A 22,980-nucleotide genomic window follows, 5' to 3' on the forward strand; every position below is an offset into this window, starting at 1 on the left:
TATTACTTCGGGTTATACGGACTATCATTCGATTGGTGTTGTTTGAAGTGTTTTGTGGATCAACCATAGAGATATTCATGCACGTTGAATATATGTTTCAGCCTATGCGTGGACAATTATTTCTACCGTTCTTGCATCGCTCGTTAAAGGTACATCTAAACTCCACTTTGTAAATTTATTATTTGACAATTATTAGTGGTGTAATTGGATTTTTTTTTAGAAGCGTTAATCGTGTGAAAGTTTATAATAAAATAAATGATGTTTATTTTAATGTTAATAAAAGATGTTTATTAATGAATGGAAAAATATATTTATTTTATCTTCTTTTTTTTGAAAGACAACATAAATTTCATTCAATCACAAATGGTTACAGTATACATATACACGATCATATAATTTCACATGGACAAATTACAAGAGGAGGGGGTTGCTAAGGTACAATCACCCACCCATACAAGGACTCACTCGACTAGTTAAGACACGAAAATGTTTGGACAATGAAGCCAATTATACCAATTGATAGATTTCCCTTTGATTCTCTTCGCGATCCACTCATAGCTCTTGACTTGTATTTCGCTCAAAGCAACCGGGGGATTCCAACTCACATTATTGAAAATAGCATGGTTCCGATTTTTCCACATAAGATAAACACACGACCAAATCATTGCTTGCCAAATGTTCTTACCCTCTACCGAATTCACTTGAGACGAATTACCAAGGAGTAGCTCTTCCAAATTAACAATTGTTGATCCCTTGAGACCCCACCACTCGAAAACCTTATTCCACACATCGGATACCTTGTTGCAACCATAAAGGCAATGAACCACCGACTCAATACCGTCATCACATAAGGGACAACGTACCAAGTGGAGGTCAATGCCATTTTTATCAAGCTCCATTCGTACCGGTATTCTACCCTTCCTAACTCTCAAAATAAAAACTTCCACTTTTTTAGGTACCAAACGATTTTGTAGAGTATTCTTCACGTTGTTTCCCGCACATAGTAGTTTCAAGTTGATTAAGTTAGAAAAGAGATTTAGTTGTAAACATACCATTAACACACAAATTTCATTCCCATCTGTCGTTGCATTCCGGATTTAGGGCCGCCAAGTTGAGCAGCCTCTCTAGCTCGTTTAACTCCCCGATCGACCTTCCAAAAGGAACCCTTGACCAAACCCAACTCCCGACCCATTTTGAACCATCCCATTTTACCCGATCTTTGACCGAAGCGCCTGGAGTTATTTCGAGTTTGAAGAGTGATCTTCGAAACCTGTGCTTAAGGACAATACCATCAACCCACTTGTCTTCCCAAAAAGCTGTGGATGCTCCATCACCAATCGTTTTGACAAAGGATTCTTTAAACGGTGTTCCAACACATAACTCCATTTTTTGGGTGATATGATTCGTGATTACGATTGCTGTTGTCGCTATTACTATTGTAATACAACATATACTTATCAATGCCTCTGTAAATGACAATACTGACAAGAAGCAAAAGGATATAATGTGTCTATGAACAATACTGCACAATTATACTGCACATCTTATGACGTAATCTGTAGTGACCCGACAAAATCTTCATTGACGGTGCCGTCTACTTAGGTCCCGTTACGTGGTCATAAGTATTTAAAACAACGTTTGACTAAAATATGTCGCATTCATTTCAATTATAAAGATGTTTCAAAGTTTACAAAGTAGTTCAACGTCTAAACATGTTACAACGTTTTAAGTACAATTGAAACCTATGCAACACAAATTAAGTTAAGTCAAAAGACGCTCCACGTATGCATGTATACACGACATCCAAGCAAGTATCAAAAATAATGTGCGGAAGCATGTATCACTTAGCGTTCAAGGACCTGAGAAAACATATAGAAAACTGTCAACGAAAAACGTTGGTGAAATCATAGGTGTAATAGTAACGTTGTTTTTGAACCACAAGACTTAATATAGTTAATTATCCAAATCGTTTGTATTCCAAAAGTATGTTTGCAAGCACCCAATTATCAAGACTTAACTGTTTTGTACCCTGTTACGTACTGTAAGAACATACACTATACTCGAAAATATATTTCATCCGCTAACGGTAGCGAACCGTTCGAATGAGGGCTCGTCAAGCCCAATGTGATCACATAACATAAGTTCACGTTTACACCCTGCAAGCGTAACTAATAATAATTGAATTGAGGCTTTTTGTTCTAACTCGCTGTGGAATGTTTGTTTTCGTACTTGTGTTCAAAGCATAAAAGTATGATACGTATATGTTTCTCATCCCATAGTTTAAAAGTAAAAGTTGTTGAAAAGGTGGGACTATGATCTCACCTTGAGTGCAAGCGTATAAAAGTACTTCACAAGTAAACGTGTGCAAGAACGAATGCTAGTCTTGACCTAAACAAGTAGGTCGTATCAATAACGGTAAACACGATTGGTCAAAGTTGTTCAATTAGTCCTATGGCTCGTTACGACTCGATTACATATAGCATGTGGATCACGTTGCCAAGTTTCATGCATGGTTCGAATATAAAAGCTTGTTTGGATGATTGCATAAGTATTTGGTTAAGTTTAAATGAAAGTCAACTTTGGTCAAGTCAAAGTCAATGAAAAAGTCAACACGTTCGGGTCGGGTCCCGAACTATTTTTCTGAGGTTTTTAATCATATATGAGCATGTTAGAACAAGTTACATGTTAATCGGAGGTGCGTAGCATAGTTAGAATTTAACGGTAAACGACCAACCAAATCAGAACCTGGTAGTTCATCTGGACGGCGTCCAGATTAGCTGGACGGCATCTAGATGTGAAGGCCTGGATGGCGTCCAAGTATCTGGACGGCGTCCAGATTAGTGCACAGACCCTGTTTTGCTGAAAACACACAAGTGCACGAACCAAACTTCAAACAATCACATTTTATTATCCGCAAACAATCAAAACACGTATCTTATATCATCGGAAAGGTATTTTGACGAGGAACGCAACTAAGCACATTTCATTAATCAATTTAACATTTACAACAACTAAAATCGCATTAAATGCTCACCATTTATTACATTCAAGTTGTAGTGACCCGAACTTTTCCATGTTTATATATATTAATTGAGATTGATATTTACATGATTAAATGTTTCCAACATGTTAAGCAATCAAACTTGTTAAGACCTGATTAATTGAAATATGTTTCATATAGACAATTGACCACCTAAGTTGACCGGTGATTCACGAACGTTAAAACTTGTAAAAACTATATGATGACATATATATGGATATATATATAGTTAACATGATACTATGATAAGTAAACATATCATTAAGTATATTAACAATGAACTACATATGTAAAAACAAGACTACTAACTTAATGATTTTTAAACGAGACATATATGTAACGATTATCGTTGTAAAGACATTTAATGTATATATATCATATTAAGAGATATTCATACATGATAATATCATGATAATATAATAATTTAAAATCTCATTTGATATTATAAACATTGGGTTAACAACATTTAACAAGATCGTTAACCTAAAGGTTTCAAAACAACACTTACATGTAACGACTAACGATGACTTAACGACTCAGTTAAAATGTATATACATGTAGTGTTTTAATATGTATTTATACACTTTTGAAAGACTTCAATACACTTATCAAAATACTTATACTTAACAAAAATGCTTACAATTACATCCTCGTTCAGTTTCATCAACAATTCTACTCGTATGCACCCGTATTCGTACTCGTACAGTACACAGCTTTTAGATGTATATACTATTGGTATATACACTCCAATGATCAGCTCTTAGCAGCCCATGTGAGTCACCTAACACATGTGGGAACCATCATTTGGCAACTAGAATGAAATATCTCATAAAATTACAAAAATATGAGTAATCATTCATGACTATTTACATGAAAACAAAATTACATATCCTTTATATCTAATCCATACACCAACGACCAAAAACACCTACAAACACTTTCATTCTTCAATTTTCTTCATCTAATTTATCTCTCTCAAGTTCTATCTTCAAGTTCTAAGTGTTCTTCATATATTCTACAAGTTCTAGTTACATAAAATCAAGAATACTTTCAAGTTTGCTAGCTCACTTCCAATCTTGTAAGTTGATCATCCAACCTCAAGAAATCTTTGTTTCTTACAGTAGGTTATCATTCTAATACAAGGTAATAATCATATTCAAACTTTGGTTCAATTTCTATAACTATAACAATCTTATTTCAAATGATGATCTTACTTGAACTTGTTTTCGTGTCATGATTCTGCTTCAAGAACTTCGAGCCATCCAAGGATCCGTTGAAGCTAGATCCATTTTTATCTTTTCCAGTAGGTTTATCCAAGGAACTTAAGGTAGTAATGATGTTCATAACATCATTCGATTCATACATATAAAGCTGTCTTATTCAACGTTATAAACTTGTAATCACTAGAACATAGTTTAGTTAATTCTAAACTTGTTCGCAAATAAAGTTAATCCTTCTAACTAGACTTTTAAAATCAACTAAACACGTGTTCTATATCTATATGATATACTAACTTAATGATTTAAAACCCGGAAACACGATAAACACCATAAAACTGGATATACGCCGTCGTAGTAAAACCGGGGGCTGTTGTGGTTGGGATAATTAAAAGCTAAGAAGAACTTTGATTTAAAAGCTATACTTCTGGAAAAATGATTTTTCTTATGAACATGAAACTATATCCAAAAATCATGGTTAAACTCAAAGTGAAAGTATGTTTTTCAAAATGGTCATCAAGATGTCGTTCTTTCGACGAAAATGACTACCTCTTTCAAAAACGACTTGTAACTTGTATTTCTGACTATAAACTTATACTTTTTCTATTTAGATTCTTAAAGTTAAGTTCAATACGAAACCGTGGCCACTGGAATCACTCAAAACGGATTAGAAACGAAGAAATGGCGAGTAAAACAAGATTGATAAAAACTACTCATTTTACCTACGTGAAAGTTAGTATTAAATCTATTCCAACCATAACCTAATCAACTTATATTGTATATTATGTAATCTTGAGATACCATAGACACGTATACAATGTTTCGACCTATCATGTTGACCCATCTATATATATATTGCGGAACAACCATAGACACTCTATATGTGAATGTTGGAGTTAGCTATACAGGGTTGAGGTTGATTCCAAAATATATATATAGTTTGAGTTGTGATCAATACTGAGATACGTATACACTGGGTCGTGGATTGATTCAAGATAATATTTATCGATTTATTTCTGTACATCTAACTGTGGACAACTAGTTGTAGGTTACTAACGAGGACAGCTGACTTAATAAACTTAAAACATCAAAATGTATTAAAAGTGTTGTAAATATATTTTGAACATACTTTGATATATATGTATATATTGTTATAGGTTCGTGAATCAACCAGTGGCCAAGTCTTACTTCCCAACGAAGTAAAAATCTGTGAAAGTGAGTTATAGTCCCACTTTTAAAATCTAATATTTTTGGGATGAGAATACATGCAGGTTTTATAAATGATTTACAAAATAGACACAAGTACGTGAAACTACATTCTATGGTTGAATTATCGAAATCGAATATGCCCCTTTTTATTAAGTCTGGTAATCTAAGAATTAGGGAACAGACACCCTAATTGACGCGAATCCTAAAGATAGATCTATTGGGCCTAACAAACCCCATCCAAAGTACCGGATGCTTTAGTACTTTGAAATTTATATCATACCCGAAGGGTGTCCCGGAATGATGGGGATATTCTTATATATGCATCTTGTTAATGTCGGTTACCAGGTGTTCACCATATGAATGATTTTTATCTCTATGTATGGAATGTGTATTGAAATATGAAATCTTGTGGTCTATTGTTACGATTTGATATATATAGGTTAAACCTATAACTCACCAACATTTTTGTTGACGTTTAAAGCATGTTTATTCTCAGGTGAATACTAAGAGCTTTCGCTGTTGCATACTAAAATAAGGACAAGATTTGGAGTCCATGTTTGTATGATATTGTGTAAAAACTGCATTCAAGAAACTGATTTCGATGTAACATATTTGTATTGTAAACCATTATGTTATGGTCGTGTGTAAACAGGATATTTTAGATTATCATTATTTGATAATCCACGTAAAGCTTTTTAAACCTTTATTTATGAAATAAAGGTTGTGGTTTGTTTTAAAAATGAATGCAGTCTTTGAAAAAACGTCTCATATAGAGGTCAAAACCTCGCAACGAAATCAATGAATATGGAACGTTTTTAATCAATAAGAACGGGACATTTCACAAGTCCATTAAATGCGTTTCATGATTCGAGCAACCAATTTACATGTATGATATGCCGTTTCGAAGGTAATTAAACACACATTGCAACTAAACACTTATCAACAACATTTCATAGCATTTAATGCATCAAAGTTCATAATCAAGCCTATCAAACCCTAACCCAAACCACCAAAACAATAATCATGTTAATGAAGTTTCCTTAATCAACCTACACATCAAAATGAAGCTAGTGATGCTATTAATACATTTAATACATGAACTTTTAACATTTAACAACATTTAAGCAACCAAATCACAAAATCAAACACACCAACTTTCAAGTTCATGCTAGTTACTTAAAATAACAGGATCGAGCATACAAATCATATATTCATGTTAGACTTGATCCATAGACACTAATTGACACTTTTATAAGTTAAAAACATCAAGAATACAAAATCTAGTGTTTTTAGAAAGTTACCCAAATGGGATGTAATCGGTATGGATTCGAAGAGGAAGATTCAAGGATTCTAAATATGTAATTTGTTTTAGTCGATGCTTGCTAGATTCAAAATAGATGATGATTCTTTGTTTGGTTGCTTGAGAGAAAAAGAATGGAAGTATTAGAGAGGGAGGTGAAGAATGAATGGATGAGAAAGGCTTGACCATTTGACCTAGTCAAATGTTTGGCGTCTTGGCTAGTTTAGTCCCTCAAGTTTGAATCGGGTGCGTGAATTACCTAAACGAGATAATTTAAAACGCGTATTAATGGAAGATGTTATAATCATATAACGGACTTTAAATAATTAAACGTAAAGTAAATGAAAAAAGGTGGGATGTTACATTACCTACTCCTTAAAAGAAATTTCGTCCCAAAATTTAAGTAGGCGTAGTAGTCGTTGTTTCTTCCTCGGGATCTTGCGTTTCCGAATCCACGAATAATTGAGGGTATTTCTTTTGCATTTGATCTTGCCTTTCTCAAGTAAACTTGGGTCCCTTTTTGGCATTCCAACGGACCTTAACGATCGAGATTCTACTTTGTTTTAGCGTCTTGACGGAGGTGTCCACAATTTTAACCGGTTCCTCCACAAAATGAAGTTTGTCATCAATAGTAAGTTCCTCGAGAGGGATGACGAGTTAGGGTTCGGCAAAACACTTCTTCAAGTTCGATACATGGAAAGTAGGATGAACGGAGCTCAGTTGAGGCGGAAGATCTAAACGATAAGCAACGGTTCCAACACGCTCCAAGATTTCGAAAGGACCAATATACCGCGGATTTAGCTTCCCACTTTTCCCGAAACGGAATACACCTTTCCAAGGTGCAACTTTTAACATTACGCGGTCACCGACTTCAAATTCGAGGTCATTGCGTCTTTTGTCGGTATAGCTCTTTTGACGACTACGGGCCGTTCGGAGCCTATCTCGGATTTGAACGATCTTCTCGGTTGTTTCATGAATGAGTTCGGGTCCAGTGACTTGTGTGTCGCCTACTTCGGCCCAACAAAGAGGAGAACGGCATTTTCGACCATACAAAACTTCGAAAGGTGCGGCGTTGATACTCGCGTGGTAACTATTGTTGTAAGAGAATTCGGCGAGAGGCAAGTGCTTGTCCCAAGCTTTTCCAAAATCGATAACACAAGCTCATAGCATGTCTTCCAAGGTTTGAATTGTGCGTTCGCTTTGTCCGTCCGTTTGTGGATGATATGCGGTGCTCATGTCTAAACACGTTCCCAACACTTCTTGTAAAGTACGCCAAAATCTAGAAACAAAACGGCCATCTCGGTCGGAAATAATCGATAAAGGCACACCGTGACGGGCAATGATATCTTTAATGTAAAGTTGTGCAAGTTTTTCCATGTTGTCGGTTTCCTTCATGGCTAGGAAGTGCGCGGATTTGGTGAGACATTCAATAATAACCCAAATAGTATCGTAACCGCCCACCGTCTTTGGTAGTTTGGTGATAAAATCCATCGTTATCCTTTCCCACTTCCATTGCGGGATTTTGGGTTGTTGAAGTAGTCCGGACGGTCTTTGATGTTCGGGTGGAGCAAGTTAGGCATTTTCCAACATAAGTAGCGACGTCCCTTTTAATGTTCGGCCACCAATATTGTTCTTTAAGGTCGTGGTACATCTTATTGGCACCGGGGTGAATCGAATATCTTGACTTATGGGATTCGTCTAAAATAAGGCTTCGTAGGTCCCCATAACTAGGTACCCAAATTCTTCTGGCGAAATATCGGAGTCCGGTTTCTTTAACTTCGAATCGAGAGGTGAGGATGTTCAAGTGTTCGAGAGAGATGTTTTCATCCTTGAGAGCCTCGTCTTGGGCTACACGAATTTGACTATTGAGGTTGGTGTGAATGGTGATGTTTAAAGCTCGGACACGAAGAGGCACCACTCTTTCCTTTCAACTTAAGGCATCGGCTACTACGTTTGCCTTCTCGGGATGGTAACGAAGCTCGCAATCGTAATCGTTCAAAGTTTCAATCCACTGTCGTTGTCTCATGTTTAGTTGTTTTTGATAGAAGATGTGTTGAAGGCTTTTGTGATCGGTGAAGATAGTACTCTTGGTTCCATAAAGATAGTGTTTCCACATTTTGAGTGCAAAGACAACGGCTCCGAGTTTGAGATCATGTGTTGTATAGTTCCGTTCATGAATTTTTAATTGTTGAGAGGCATAAGCAATGACTTTCTTTCGTTGCATCAATACACTCCCAAAACCATGTTTCGAGGCATCGCAATATACAACAAAATCATCATTGCCTTCAGGAAGAGACAAGATAGGAGCGGTGGTTTGCTTTGTCTTCAAGATTTGAAACGCGGATTCTTGCTCAGTTGCCCAAATAAATTTATTTCCCTTGTGAGTTAATGCGGTTAGAGGACGTGCAACCAAAGAGAAGTTTTCGATGAATCTACGATAGTACCCGGCGAGACCCAAGAATTGACGAATGTGGGTAGGAGTAGTAGGGGTCTCCCATTTGCTAATGGCTTCGATTTTTGCGGGATCGACTTTAATACCTTGATCACTGATAGTGCTCCAAATGAACATATATTTAGGCGTAATATCCTTCCAATATGTAAAGTTTTTAGTTGCAATTGTTCTATTTTTATGTAATAATCGTTTAAATAAATAAGTGCAAAGACAAGAGAAGAAAACGAAGATTTGAAGACGCAAACATCCAAAATGCTCAAATGTACAAGTTAAACTCCAAGTGGTTCAATTTATTGATGATCAACATCTAAATATTGACAAGAGTGCAAGTTGCGGAACGTAAAGTACAAGATATTATAGCATACGAAAAGACGTTCGAGAAACCGGAACCGAGACATAAACCGGGCGTAAATGTACGAGACAACGGAGCAAAAATTACAAGTCAACTATGCACAAGAATATAATATAATATATATATAATTAATATAAATTATATACATTATATATATATAATAATATGTCGACAAGCAAGAAAATAAAAAATATGTGAGCTGGATCTGACGGCCATACAATCGCATGGGAAATAGGCATAAAACTCATGCGAGTGCATGAGCCCATGCGAGTGCATGAGATTTGCACTAAAACCCCATGCACTCGCATGGGCATCAGAATCAGGAAATATGCCTATAAATACCAGGCTTCTGCTAGACGAAAAAACTACCCCATCCATTCTCAATTCTCTCTGATAATATATATATATATATATATAATATATTTTAGTTTTATATTAGTTAGTTTGGGTAATGTAACGGTTATTTTACGGGTTTTAAAGTCGGAACTCTGTCCCTGTAACACTACGCGATTAATGATCACTGTAAGCTAAATTCTCCTTTTTAAATTAATGTCTCGTATTTAAGTTATTATTATGCTTATTTGAGCCGAAGTAATCGTGAATGTTGGGCTAAATATTAAGACGGGGTTATTGGGCTTTGGACCATAATTGGGGTTTGAACAAAAGACCGACACTTGTGGAAATTAGACTATGGGCTATTAATGGGCTTTATATTTGATTAACTAAATGATATCTTGTTAATTTAATGTAGAGATTTACAACTTGACGTATTTATATATAACCACATATGCTTGATCGGGTACGGTAGGCGGGATATCTATAAATACTAATAATTGTTCATTTGACCGGACACAGGGATGGATTAATAGTCAATGGACTCATTAAAATAGGGGTGGATTACATTCAAGGATAATTGGTGTAATTGTTAATAAAGTATTAAAACCTTGGATTACACGCAGTCGATAACCTGATGTAATCATTAATAATGTGTTAAGACCTTATTACGGTTTAAATCCCCAATTAGTTGGAATATTTGACTTCGGGTATAAGTTTAATTTGGCGAAGACCCTCGCACTTTATAATTATGACCATTGGACTATTATGGACAAAACCAGGTGGACTTATCAAATAATCCAGGACAAAGGACAATTATCCCAGGATAATAAATTAAAATTAAAACGTCAAACATCATGATTACGGAAGTTTAAATAAGCACAATTATTTTATTTCATTTCTTATCGCAATTTTATATTTCGTCATTTAAATATCGTTATTTATTTTACGCTTTAAATTAAGTTATATATAATATTTTGCATTAGGTTTTAATTGTGATATAAGACTTAAAATCGAGAAACCGGTCATTAAACGGTAAATCCCCCTTTTTATATTATTATATATAATTATATATATTGTGTACAAATATAGTTGTTTAAAATATAGTTTAACATAAGCCGTCTCCCTGTGGAACGAACCGGACTTACTAAAAAAATATACTACTCTACGATTAGGTACACTGCCTATAGTGTTGTAGAAAGGTTTAGGTAGATCCCATCTGTAAATAAATTAAATAAAACTTGTGTAATATTTCGTCATATTTCGTAGTAAACAATAATAATATTTCCTACACCTCCTCGTACACATCAAGTTTTTGGCGCCGCTACCGAGGACTCGGCGAAACGCTATATTTTTATCTCTAAAAATATTTTGTATTTATTATAAGTGTTAAAAAATATAAAAACATAAAAAAAATAAAAAAAAAGTATATTTATCTATTTAAGAGTTTAAATAGAAAGAAAATATATTTTATGTATAAAGGTATTTTTTCAGTTCTTAAAAATATAATTTTAAATATCACTTATATTTTAATTTTGTAAAAATTATAAATTAAATACATATTTGAAAAAAAAAACACGCTGAATCTGCAAAATTTGGGCCTGCATTCGAATTGAACCTGCATCTCATGCGATCGCATGAGAGGTAGGCTTTAATCCCATGCGACCGTATGGTAAAGTCTGACACGCCCAAAACCTGGTACAGCATTTATTACGGAGTAGGTTTTTAATTTTATTATTATTATTTAATCAATTAGGGTTAGGATTAATTATTATTAATTAAGTTAGTTTTTAATTATAATTTTAATTAGTTTAATTTTGTTTTTAGTTATAATTTGTAATATTAAGTTTAATTATTATTATTAAGTATATAAATTAATATTTTTATAAAATAATAATATAAAAATAATATTTTTATAAAATTTGTATTTTTATCATTTTAGTTATAATTTGCATTTTAATCGTAATTTGTATTTTTTTTCGTTCGTAATTAGTTTTAAACTTAGTTTTTTCCATAGAATTTTTATATTTCTAGATTTTTAGGCTTTGCCGTAAAATCCCTTAAGTGCTTTTTCTTTAGATTAAGATTTAGGCGCTTTAGAATTTTGCGACGCCATTTTTTTAGTGCCTTTTAAGTAATTGTCATTTTGGATATAGAATTCCTTTTAAGCTTTAATACCTTTAGACGCAATTTTTAATTTGTAGTTTTTAGACCTTTTAAGTTTCGACGCTTTACTTTCTTATTATTATTTTTCGACTTTTTATTTTTCGACGTTTTTCGACGCACTTTTTCTTTTTCATTTCTACGCTTTAGTTTTTAGGACTTAGAATTTTTAAAATCTTTAAATTTCGACGAAAAATTATTGCAAGCGATTAAATTAATAGACGCCAATTTTCTAGTTCGTAGTAATAGTTGGATTTGTTAGTGGCGAGTTGTGGGGTTCCGATTTAAAGGGTTCTGGCTACCTGCTGCATCTATTGGCTATTCGAAACGTGGGCAAAAGCAGAAAAGTCTATTAATTTGATAACTTATATAATTTTTAGTTTTATAACTAATAGAATAATTAGTAAATGCATCACATTGTAGCTAAAATTTGGTAATAAGTGTATTATGGAAAATTTCGAGAATATGTTGGAAACTCTTTCTGACATGCAAAATCAATTAAATCAATACGCTCAAACGAGTGTTGATGAAAATTCGTTCGGTCAAATTTGGATCACGAATAACGAAACAATATCTGGTTGTGAAATCTGTGGAGATTATCACTCAACATGGGAATGTTATTATTACGTTCCTATGGAAAATTATGCATGCATAGAGCCTGAATGGAATGATTATGAGGAATACAATTCAAATTGGGATTATTCCCAAGAATATATCCAAACTCAACAACCAGAGGACGAGGAAAATTATGTATCCGAAAATTTATTAGATTATATGAAAATCAAACTCGGAGAATTTGACGCTCAAAATGAACAAATGAGAGAGTTTGCAAATAGGCAAGCTAAAACTCTATCAGACTACACACCTGTTGATCTGAGGAGTAGTGTGCACGAAAATCTCATATCATCGAATTTTGATGAATTCGAGAGCTCCAAAATCACCAATTATCCCGATGATACTTTTTATTCAGTTTTACCAATTTCACAACATATCGACACATTAACCTCTACCAACGAAATCATCGATCCATTAATGGATGAAGAAGAAGTAAGGGTGACAAATTGGTACTCTTGGGAAAACGATAACGTTGAAAATTTTACCCCCAAGACCAAAGTGGTGGGACCGATAAGGACCGTTAATGAAGAAGAATTTACTTCGATCCCAAAATTCACCATTCCACAACCTTCCAACCCAATATTCTCAATAGACGAGTCATCTACCGAAGATGAACTACGAGCTATAATAGATAATGACACATCGGATTTCACCCAATTGGGTAATAGAGGTGAAAACTTTGATCCTGAGAATGAACAGAAGGAAATGTTAGGAATTGTCCACCCTAAAGAAATATGTATGTCAGTGTATAACGATCCATTTGACCAAGAACCAGAAAAGAGACATATCCATTTACTAAAAGCTACACTTAAAAAAGAATTAAGTAGTGACGATCGGGTGGGTCTAAACTTTAAACCCATTGATATATTATACACCACCCGAGATGTAAATAACTGGCTCACTATTTTAATTCATGGAACTTATTCTACCGACTTCACATGTCGTCAGCCAAGTGTGGGGAAGTCTAACCCCACTTAACGTTAAATTCGGGGTTCGGGTAAGTGCATAACTTGTTAATAAACATGCATGATAAATTAGGGTAAAATACGCATTTTCAAAAATTAGCAAACAGTTCGGAAAAGCAACCATTTTTGAAGAAAAATATTGTGATAAAATAACAAAAGGAATGAATGACGAGGCGCGCCATCTATCATTCGACGAGCTTTGTAATTACAAACTGGGTATTTTTGATCACTTTACTACACTAATCACCCTCATGAATTTATTATTATAGTCTAATTTCATGCAAATGAGGGCATTGCATGATCTCAAGTGTGGGGAAGGGTTATAAATTCTCTCGGGTTTGCACTTAGTTTATTTGCCAAATTTTGTGAAAATTTGAAAAAATTTCAACTAAATGAATTCAAAATCATGTTTATACATATTTATGAACGATAAAAACTAGGTGTTAATACCGAAATTATCGTTACCTCGGAAAGGACATAAATTGAGAAACAACCTAAAATGCTTGAATTCATTTAAAAGAGGAGAATAAAAAGGCAAAGAAATAAATAAATAAATAAAAGCCAAGTGTGGGAAGAATGTACAAAGTTATTCAATTAAAAACTATCTATCACATGTTTCTGTAAAGTTATTGCAGGTGCTTTTGTTTTGGACAAAATTAACTGTTTTACCCGGTAAATTGTAATATAAATGGAAGAAAAGATGGATCTACATGATGAATCAATTCCATCATTAAAATGAAGTAAAGTCTTCAGAAAAAGACACGCGCTTCTTGATTTAGGTCAGGAAGTTGTCGTCCAGACCAGCTGTAGGTTGACGAAAAATCTAGAAAAGTCATCTCTAAAATCAACAGGAAATCCACGGACCTCAGCATCAAACAGGGTCGCCAAGTGGTCAGACTTATCCTAACCATGAGAGGATCTGTCTCGTAAAATGGGGAGGGCGCCGTGCAAATTAGCTTGATAAGACTAATGAATCAGACCCCCAGAAAGGATAATCTCCTTAAAGATCAAAAATTAGCATTTAAGCCTGATATTACTCAATCCTTAAGATTGAACTTAAAGATTGAGAATTACAAACTCATGGAATTCGATGATATCTAAACTCGAGCTTGAACGAGAAAATATTTTGATCAAATTAAAACTGATTTGTTTTATGAAAACCTATTTTCAATGCGTTCATTACCATTGAACGTAAAATCCTGATAATTCATCAGAATTCATTAGGTCACCTTAACCAAATCGGGTGTAAACTGTAAGAACGGTGGTTGCATAGCATGGTCGAAGACAGGACCTTGTGCCAGACCAAAAAATTATAGGGTGATCTTTACTATTTCTCCTACAAAGGATAGTAATTGCATCCGACACGTTGTGGACCATGAACAAAAGCATGTCATTAGACATTGCCTTAACAGTTGCTTATTCAACGCTTTCCTTTACAACCGGATGGTAGTTTACCGAAAGGTAATATACGGAGCAAGTATATTGGACGTGTTGTTTTCCTAATACAAGGTTAGCAAGTGGGTAACACAAAACCACAAGTTTTGAGCTAAAATTTTAAAATTTGAAACCCACAAAACCCACAAAAATATTTTGCAAACACTGGTGAAGGGTTATTCCGGAAAACTTGTCTAGGATAAAATCTAGAATGAATTTTCAAAAGATCAAATGTCTTCATAAAGATCCAATTTCCTTAAAAGATCTAAATTTTCATAGTCATGTGGGACTGTAAACCACAATGTTACTATCATTGTTTATACCACTGTATCAAAATCACTGATGTATAAAGTGTGAGAATAAAAAAGTGATTCGAGTGAAGTGTGATTTTATTTCAAGTTATGTATTGCTTGAGGACAAGCAACGCTCAAGTGAGGGGATATTTGATAGTGCTCCAAATGAACATATATTTAGGCGCAATATCCTTCCAATATGTAAAGTTTTTAGTTGCAATTGTTCTATTTTTATGTAATAATCGTTTAAATAAATAAGTGCGAATACAAAAGAAGAAAACGAAGATTTGAAGACGCAAACGTCCAAAATGCTCAAACGTACAAGTTAAACTCCATGTGGTTCAATTTATTGATGATCAACATCTAAATATTGACAAGAGTACAAGTTGCGAAAAGTAAAGTACAAGATATTAAAGCATACGAAAAGACGTTCGAGAAACCAGAACCGAGACATAAACCGGGCGTAAATGTACGAGACTATGGAGCAAAAATTACAAGTCAACTATGCACAAGAATATAATATAATATATATAATTAATATAAATTATATATATATATATATATATATATATATATATATATATATATATATATATATATATATATATATATATATATATATATATATATATATATATATTATATATAATAATATGTCGACAAGCAAGAAAATAAAAAATATGTGAGCTGGATCTAACGGTCATGCGATCGCATGGGAAATAGGCATAAAACCCATGCGAGTGCATGAGCCTATGTGAGTGCATGAGATTTGCACTAAAACCCCATGTACTCGCATGGGCATCAGAATCAAGAAATATTCCTATAAATACCAGGCTTCTGCTAGACGAAAAAACTACCCCATCCATTCTCAATTCTCTCTGATAATATATATATATATATATATATATATATATATATAATATATATATATATAATATATATATATAATATAATATAATATAATATAATATAATATAATAAAATATAGTTTAGTTTTATATTAGTTAGTTTGGGTAATGTAACGGTTATTTTACGGGTTTTAAAGTCAGAACTCTGTCCCTGTAACACTACGCGATTAATGATCACTGTAAGCTAAATTCTCCTTTTTAAATTAATGTCTCGTATTTAAGTTATTATTATGCTTATTTGAGCCGAAGTAATCGTGAATGTTGGGCTAAATATTAAGACGGGGTTATTGGGCTTTGGACCATAATTGGGGTTTGAACAAAAGACCGACACTTGTGGAAATTGGACTATGGGCTATTAATGGGCTTTATATTTGATTAACTAAATGATATCTTGTTAATTTAGTGTAGAGATTTACAACTTGACGTATTTATATATAACCACATACGCTTGATCGGGTACGGTAGGCGGGATATCTATAGATACTAATAATTGTTCATTTGACCGGACACGAAGATGGATTAATAGTCAATGGACTCATTAAAACAGGGGTGGATTACATTCAAGGATAATTGGTGTAATTGTAAATAAAGTATTAAAACCTTGGATTACACGCAGTCAATAACCTGGTGTAATCATTAACAATGTGTTAAGACCTTATTACGATTTAAATCCCCAATTAGTTAGAATATTTGACTTCGGGTATAAGGTTAATTTGGCGAAGACCCTCGCACTTTATAATTATGACCATTGGACTATTATGGACAAAACCAGATGGACTTATCAAATAATCCAGGACAAAGGACAATTAACCCAGAATAATAAATTAAAATCAAAACGTCAAACATCATGATTGCGGAAGTTTAAATAAGCATAATTATTTTATTTCATTTCTTATCTCAATTTTATATTTCGTCATTTAAATATCGTTATTTATTTTACGCTTTAAATTAAGTTATATATAATATTTTGCATTAGGTTTTAATTGTGATATAAGACTTAAAATCGACAAACCGGTCATTAAACGGTAAATCCCCCTTTTTATATTATTATATATAATTATATATATTTTGTACAAATATAGTTGTTTAAAATATAGTGTAACATAAGCCGTCTCCCTGTGAAACGAACCGGACTTACTAAAAACTATACTTCTCTACGATTAGGTACACTGCCTATAGTGTTGTAGCAAGGTTTAGGTAGATCCCATCTATAAATAAATTAAATAAAACTTGTGTAATATTTCGTCATATTTCATAGTAAACAATAATAATATTTTCTACACCTCTGCTACCACATCAATCACTTACAACATGATCAAGAAATTGAACTTCCTTCAACCAAAATTTGCACTTGGAGAATTTGGCATAGAGTCGTTCTTGTCTCAAGAGTTCGAGCACGAGTCGAAGGTGTTGTTCGTGTTCTTCTTCACTTTTAGAATAGACAAAGATGTCATCGATGAACACAATAATGAATTTATCGATATACGGTTTGCACACGCGGTTTATAAGGTCCATGAACATCGCCGGTGTATTAGTGAGACCAAATGGCATTGCAAGAAATTCATAATTACCCTAACGAGTCCGGAAAGCAATTTTGGAGACATCTTATGACATGTCCCGTTCTTATTGATTAAAAACGTTCCATATTAATTGATTTCGTTGCGAGGTTTTGACCTCTATATGAGACGTTTTTCAAAGACTGCATTCATTTTAAAACAAACCATAACCTTTATTTCATCAATAAAGGTTTAAAAAGCTTTACGTAGATTATCAAATAATGATAATCTAAAATATCCTGTTTACACACGACCATTACATAATGGTTTACAATACAAATATGTTACAACAAAATAAGTTTCTTGAATGCAGTTTTTACACAATATCATACAAGCATGGACTCCAAATCTCGTCCTTATTTGAGTATGCGACAACGGAAGCTCTTAATAATCACCTGAGAATAAACATGCTTAAAACGTCAACAAAAATGTTGGTGAGTTATAGGTTTAACCTATATATATCAAATCATAATAATAGACCACAAGATTTCATATTTCAATACACATCCCATACATAGAGATAAAAATTATTCATATGGTGAACACCTGGTAATCGACATTGACAAGATGCATATATAAGAATATCCCCATCATTCCGGGACACCCTTCGGATATGATATAAATTTTGAAGTACTAAAGCATCCGGTACTTTGAATGGGGTTTGTTAGGCCCAATAGATCTATCTTTAGGATTCGCGTCAATTAGGGTGTCTGTTCCCTAATTCTTAGATTACCAGACTTAATAAAAAGAGGCATATTCGATTTCGATAATTCAACCATAGAATGTAGTTTCACGTACTTGTGTCTATTTTGTAAATCATTTATAAAACCTGCATGTATTCTCTGTAGTGACCCGAACTTTTCCATGTTTATATATATTAATTGAGATTGATATTTACATGATTAAATATTTCCAACATGTTAAGCAATCAAACTTGTTAAGACTTGATTAATTGAAATATGTTTCATATAGACAATTGACCAGCCAAGTTGACCGGTGATTCACGAACGTTAAAACTTGTAAAAATTATATGATGACATATATATGGATATATATATAGTTAACATGATACTATGATAAGTAAACATATCATTAAGTATATTAACAATGAACTACATATGTAAAAAACAAGACTACTAACTTAATGATTTTTAAACGAGACATATATGTAACGATTATCGTTGTAAAGACATTTAATGTATATATATCATATTAAGAGATATTCATACATGATAATATCATGATAATATAATAATTTAAAATCTCATTTGATATTATAAACATTGGGTTAACAACATTTAACAAGATCGTTAACCTAAAAGTTTCAAAACAACACTTACATGTAACGACTAACGATGACTTAACGACTCAGTTAAAATGTATATACATGTAGTGTTTTAATATGTATTTATACACTTTTGAAAGACTTCAATACACTTATCAAAATACTTCTACTTAACAAAAATGCTTACAATTACATCCTCGTTCAGTTTCATCAACAATTCTACTCGTATGCACCCGTATTTGTACTCGTATAATACACAGCTTTTAGATGTATGTACTATTGGTATATACACTCCAATGATCAGCTCTTAGCAGCCCATGTGAGTCACCTAACACATGTGGGAACCATCATTTGGCAACTAGCATGAAATATCTCATAAAATTACAAAAATATGAGTAATCATTCATGACTTATTTACATGAAAACAAAATAACATATCCTTTATATCTAATCCATACACCAACGACCAAAAACACCTACAAACACTTTCATTCTTCAATTTTATTCATCTAATTGATCTCTCTCAAGTTCTATCTTCAAGTTCTAAGTGTTCTTCATAAATTCCAAAAGTTCTAGTTTCATAAAATCAAGAATACTTTCAAGTTTGCTAGCTCACTTCCAATCTTGTAAGGTGATCATCCAACCTCAAGAAATCTTTGTTTCTTACAGTAGGTTATCATTCTAATACAAGGTAATAATCATATTCAAACTTTGGTTCAATTTCTATAACTATAACAATCTTATTTTAAGTGATGATCTTACTTGAACTTGTTTTCGTGTCATGATTCTGCTTCAAGAACTTCGAGCCATCCAAGGATCCATTGAAGCTAGATCTATTTTTCCCTTTTCCAGTAGGTTTATCCAAGGAACTTAAGGTAGTAATGATGTTCATAACATCATTCGATTCATACATATAAAGCTATCTTATTCGAAGGTTTAAACTTGTAATCACTAGAACATAGTTTAGTTAATTCTAAACTTGTTCGCAAACAAAAGTTAATCCTTCTAACTTGACTTTTAAAATAAACTAAACACATGTTCTATATCTATATGATATGCTAACTTAATGATTTAAAACCTGGAAACACGAAAAACACCGTAAAACCGGATTTACGCCGTCGTAGTAACACCGCGGGCTGTTTTGGGTTAGTTAATTAAAAACTATGATAAACTTTGATTTAAAAGTTGTTATTCTGAGAAAATTATTTTTATTATGAATATGAAACTATATCCAAAAATTATGGTTAAACTCAAAGTGGAAGTATGTTTTCTAAAATGGTCATCTAGACGTCGTTCTTTCGACTGAAATGACTACCTTTACAAAAACGACTTGTAACTTATTTTTCCGACTATAAACCTATACTTTTCTGTTTAGATTCATAAAATAGAGTTCAATATGAAACCATAGCAATTTGATTCACTCAAAACGGATTTAAAATGAAGAAGTTATGGGTAAAACAAGATTGGATAATTTTTCTCATTTTAGCTACGTGAAAATTGGTAACAAATCTGTTCCAACCATAACTTAATCAACTTGTATTGTATATTATGTAATCTTGAGATACCATAGACACGTATACAATGTTTCGACCTATCATGTCGACACATCTATATATATTTCGGAACAACCATAGACACTCTATATGTGAATGTTGGAGTTAGCTATACAGGGTTGAGGTTGATTCCAAAATATATATAGTTTGAGTTGTGATCAATACTGAGATACGTATACACTGGGTCGTGGATTGATTCAAGATAATATTTATCGATTTATTTCTGTACATCTAACTGTGGACAACTAGTTGTAGGTTACTAACGAGGACAGCTGACTTAATAAACTTAAAACATCAAAATATATTAAAAGTGTTGTAAATATATTTTGAACATACTTTGATATATATGTATATATTGTTATAGGTTCGTGAATCAACCAGTGGCCAAGTCTTACTTCCCGACGAAGTAAAAATCTGTGAAAGTGAGTTATAGTCCCACTTTTAAAATCTAATATTTTTGGGATGAGAATACATGCAGGTTTTATAAATGATTTACAAAATAGACACAAGTACGTGAAACTACATTCTATGGTTGAATTATCGAAATCGAATATGCCCCTTTTTATTAAGTCTGGTAATCTAAGAATTAGGGAACAGACACCCTAATTGACGCGAATCCTAAAGATAGATCTATTGGGCTTAACAAACCCCATCCAAAGTACCGGATGATTTAGTACTTCGAAATTTATATCATATCCGAAGGGTGTCCCGGAATGATGGGGATATTCTTATATATGCATCTTGTTAATGTCGGTTACCAGGTGTTCACCATATGAATGATTTTTATCTCTATGTATGGGATGTGTATTGAAATATGAAATCTTGTGGTCTATTATTATGATTTGATATATATAGGTTAAACCTATAACTCACCAACATTTTTGTTGACGTTTTAAGCATGTTTATTCTCAGGTGATTATTAAGAGCTTCTGCTGTCGCATACTTAAATAAGGACGAGATTTGGAGTCCATGCTTGTATGATATTGTGTAAAAACTGCATTCAAGAAACTTATTTTGTTGTAACATATTTGTATTGTAAACCATTATGTAATGGTTGTGTGTAAACAGGATATTTTAGATTATCATTATTTGATAATCTACGTAAAGCTTTTTAAACCTTTATTGATGAAATAAAGGTTATGGTTTGTTTTAAAATGAATGCAGTCTTTGAAAAATGTCTCATATAGAGGTCAAAATCTCGCAACGAAATCAATTAATATGGAACGTTTTTAATCAATAAGAACGGGACATTTCAGTTGGTATCCGAGCGTTGGTCTTAGAGAATCAGAAAATTTGCATTAGTGTGTCTTATCGAGTTTGTTAGGATGCATTAGTGAGTCTGGACTTCGATCGTGTTTTCTTTAAAAATGATTGCTTAACATTTTTGTTGGAAACTATATATTTTTAACATATGAATATTATGTGATATATTAATCTCTTAACTTGTTTAATATTATGTGATAGATGTCTACCTCTAGAACAAGTCCCATTGACTCACCTAATAATATTGAAGAGTCAAATGTAAATTGGAATGATTCGTGGACTGATTCACAAGTTCCCGAAGAGGAACCGGAAGAAGAGTCGGAACCGGAAGAAGAATCGGAACCGGAAGAAGAAATAGAACCGGTGGGGGAAATAATAAAACGGTTAAGTAAAAGAGAATCCTCAACCAACCGACCAAGGTTAATTATGGTCAATGGTGTTTCCGCCAAGGAAGCAAAATATTGGGAGGATTACCAATTCTTCGATGAATCGGATTCCGACGAGAATTTCGATGATGTTATAGAAATTACCCCAACTGAATTTAAAAAGGCAAAAGAATATAATAAGGGAAAGGGCATAAAAATAGAGAAATCTAATTCCAACCCCGATGAACTTTATATGTATCGTCAACCCCCGAAGTCCTTAAGTTGTAACAATGACCCGGGAACCTCTAAACCACCAGGTTTTTCTAAACCAATGTGGACAACGACGGCTCGTATTAGGGGAACATCATATATCCCTAGAAACTTGGCAAAACGAACCAAAACCGAAGAAGAAGAAACGAGCGAGTCGGAATAAGATAGTTGTATTCGTGTGGTGTAATATATGTAATATAGTGTGCTTATGCTTTATGATATATGTAAAAATTGCTTGTATTAATAAGTATTTTTTTTATGAATCTAACTCTTGTCTACTTTACAGTTTAAAAACACAAAATGGATAGACAACCCAATATTTTAAGAGACCTACCCGGAGACATGATTGATGAAATCTTGTCTAGAGTCGGTCAGAATTCCTCGGCACAACTATTTAAGGCGAGATC

At 33.2% G+C, this 22,980-nt stretch overlaps 1 protein-coding gene across 1 annotated transcript; it reads right to left on the bottom strand.

Moving 5' to 3' along the window:
• Positions 1-473: 473 nt before the first annotated feature.
• LOC139901417 (uncharacterized) lies at positions 474-1,055 on the bottom strand. The gene has a single exon (XM_071884135.1). The coding sequence runs from the start codon at positions 1,053-1,055 to the stop codon at positions 474-476; it is 582 nt and encodes a 193-aa protein (XP_071740236.1).
• Positions 1,056-22,980: the final 21,925 nt, after the last annotated feature.

This window comes from Rutidosis leptorrhynchoides, chromosome 3, assembly GCF_046630445.1.
Source record: "Rutidosis leptorrhynchoides isolate AG116_Rl617_1_P2 chromosome 3, CSIRO_AGI_Rlap_v1, whole genome shotgun sequence".
Taxonomy (NCBI): Eukaryota; Viridiplantae; Streptophyta; class Magnoliopsida; order Asterales; family Asteraceae; genus Rutidosis; species Rutidosis leptorrhynchoides.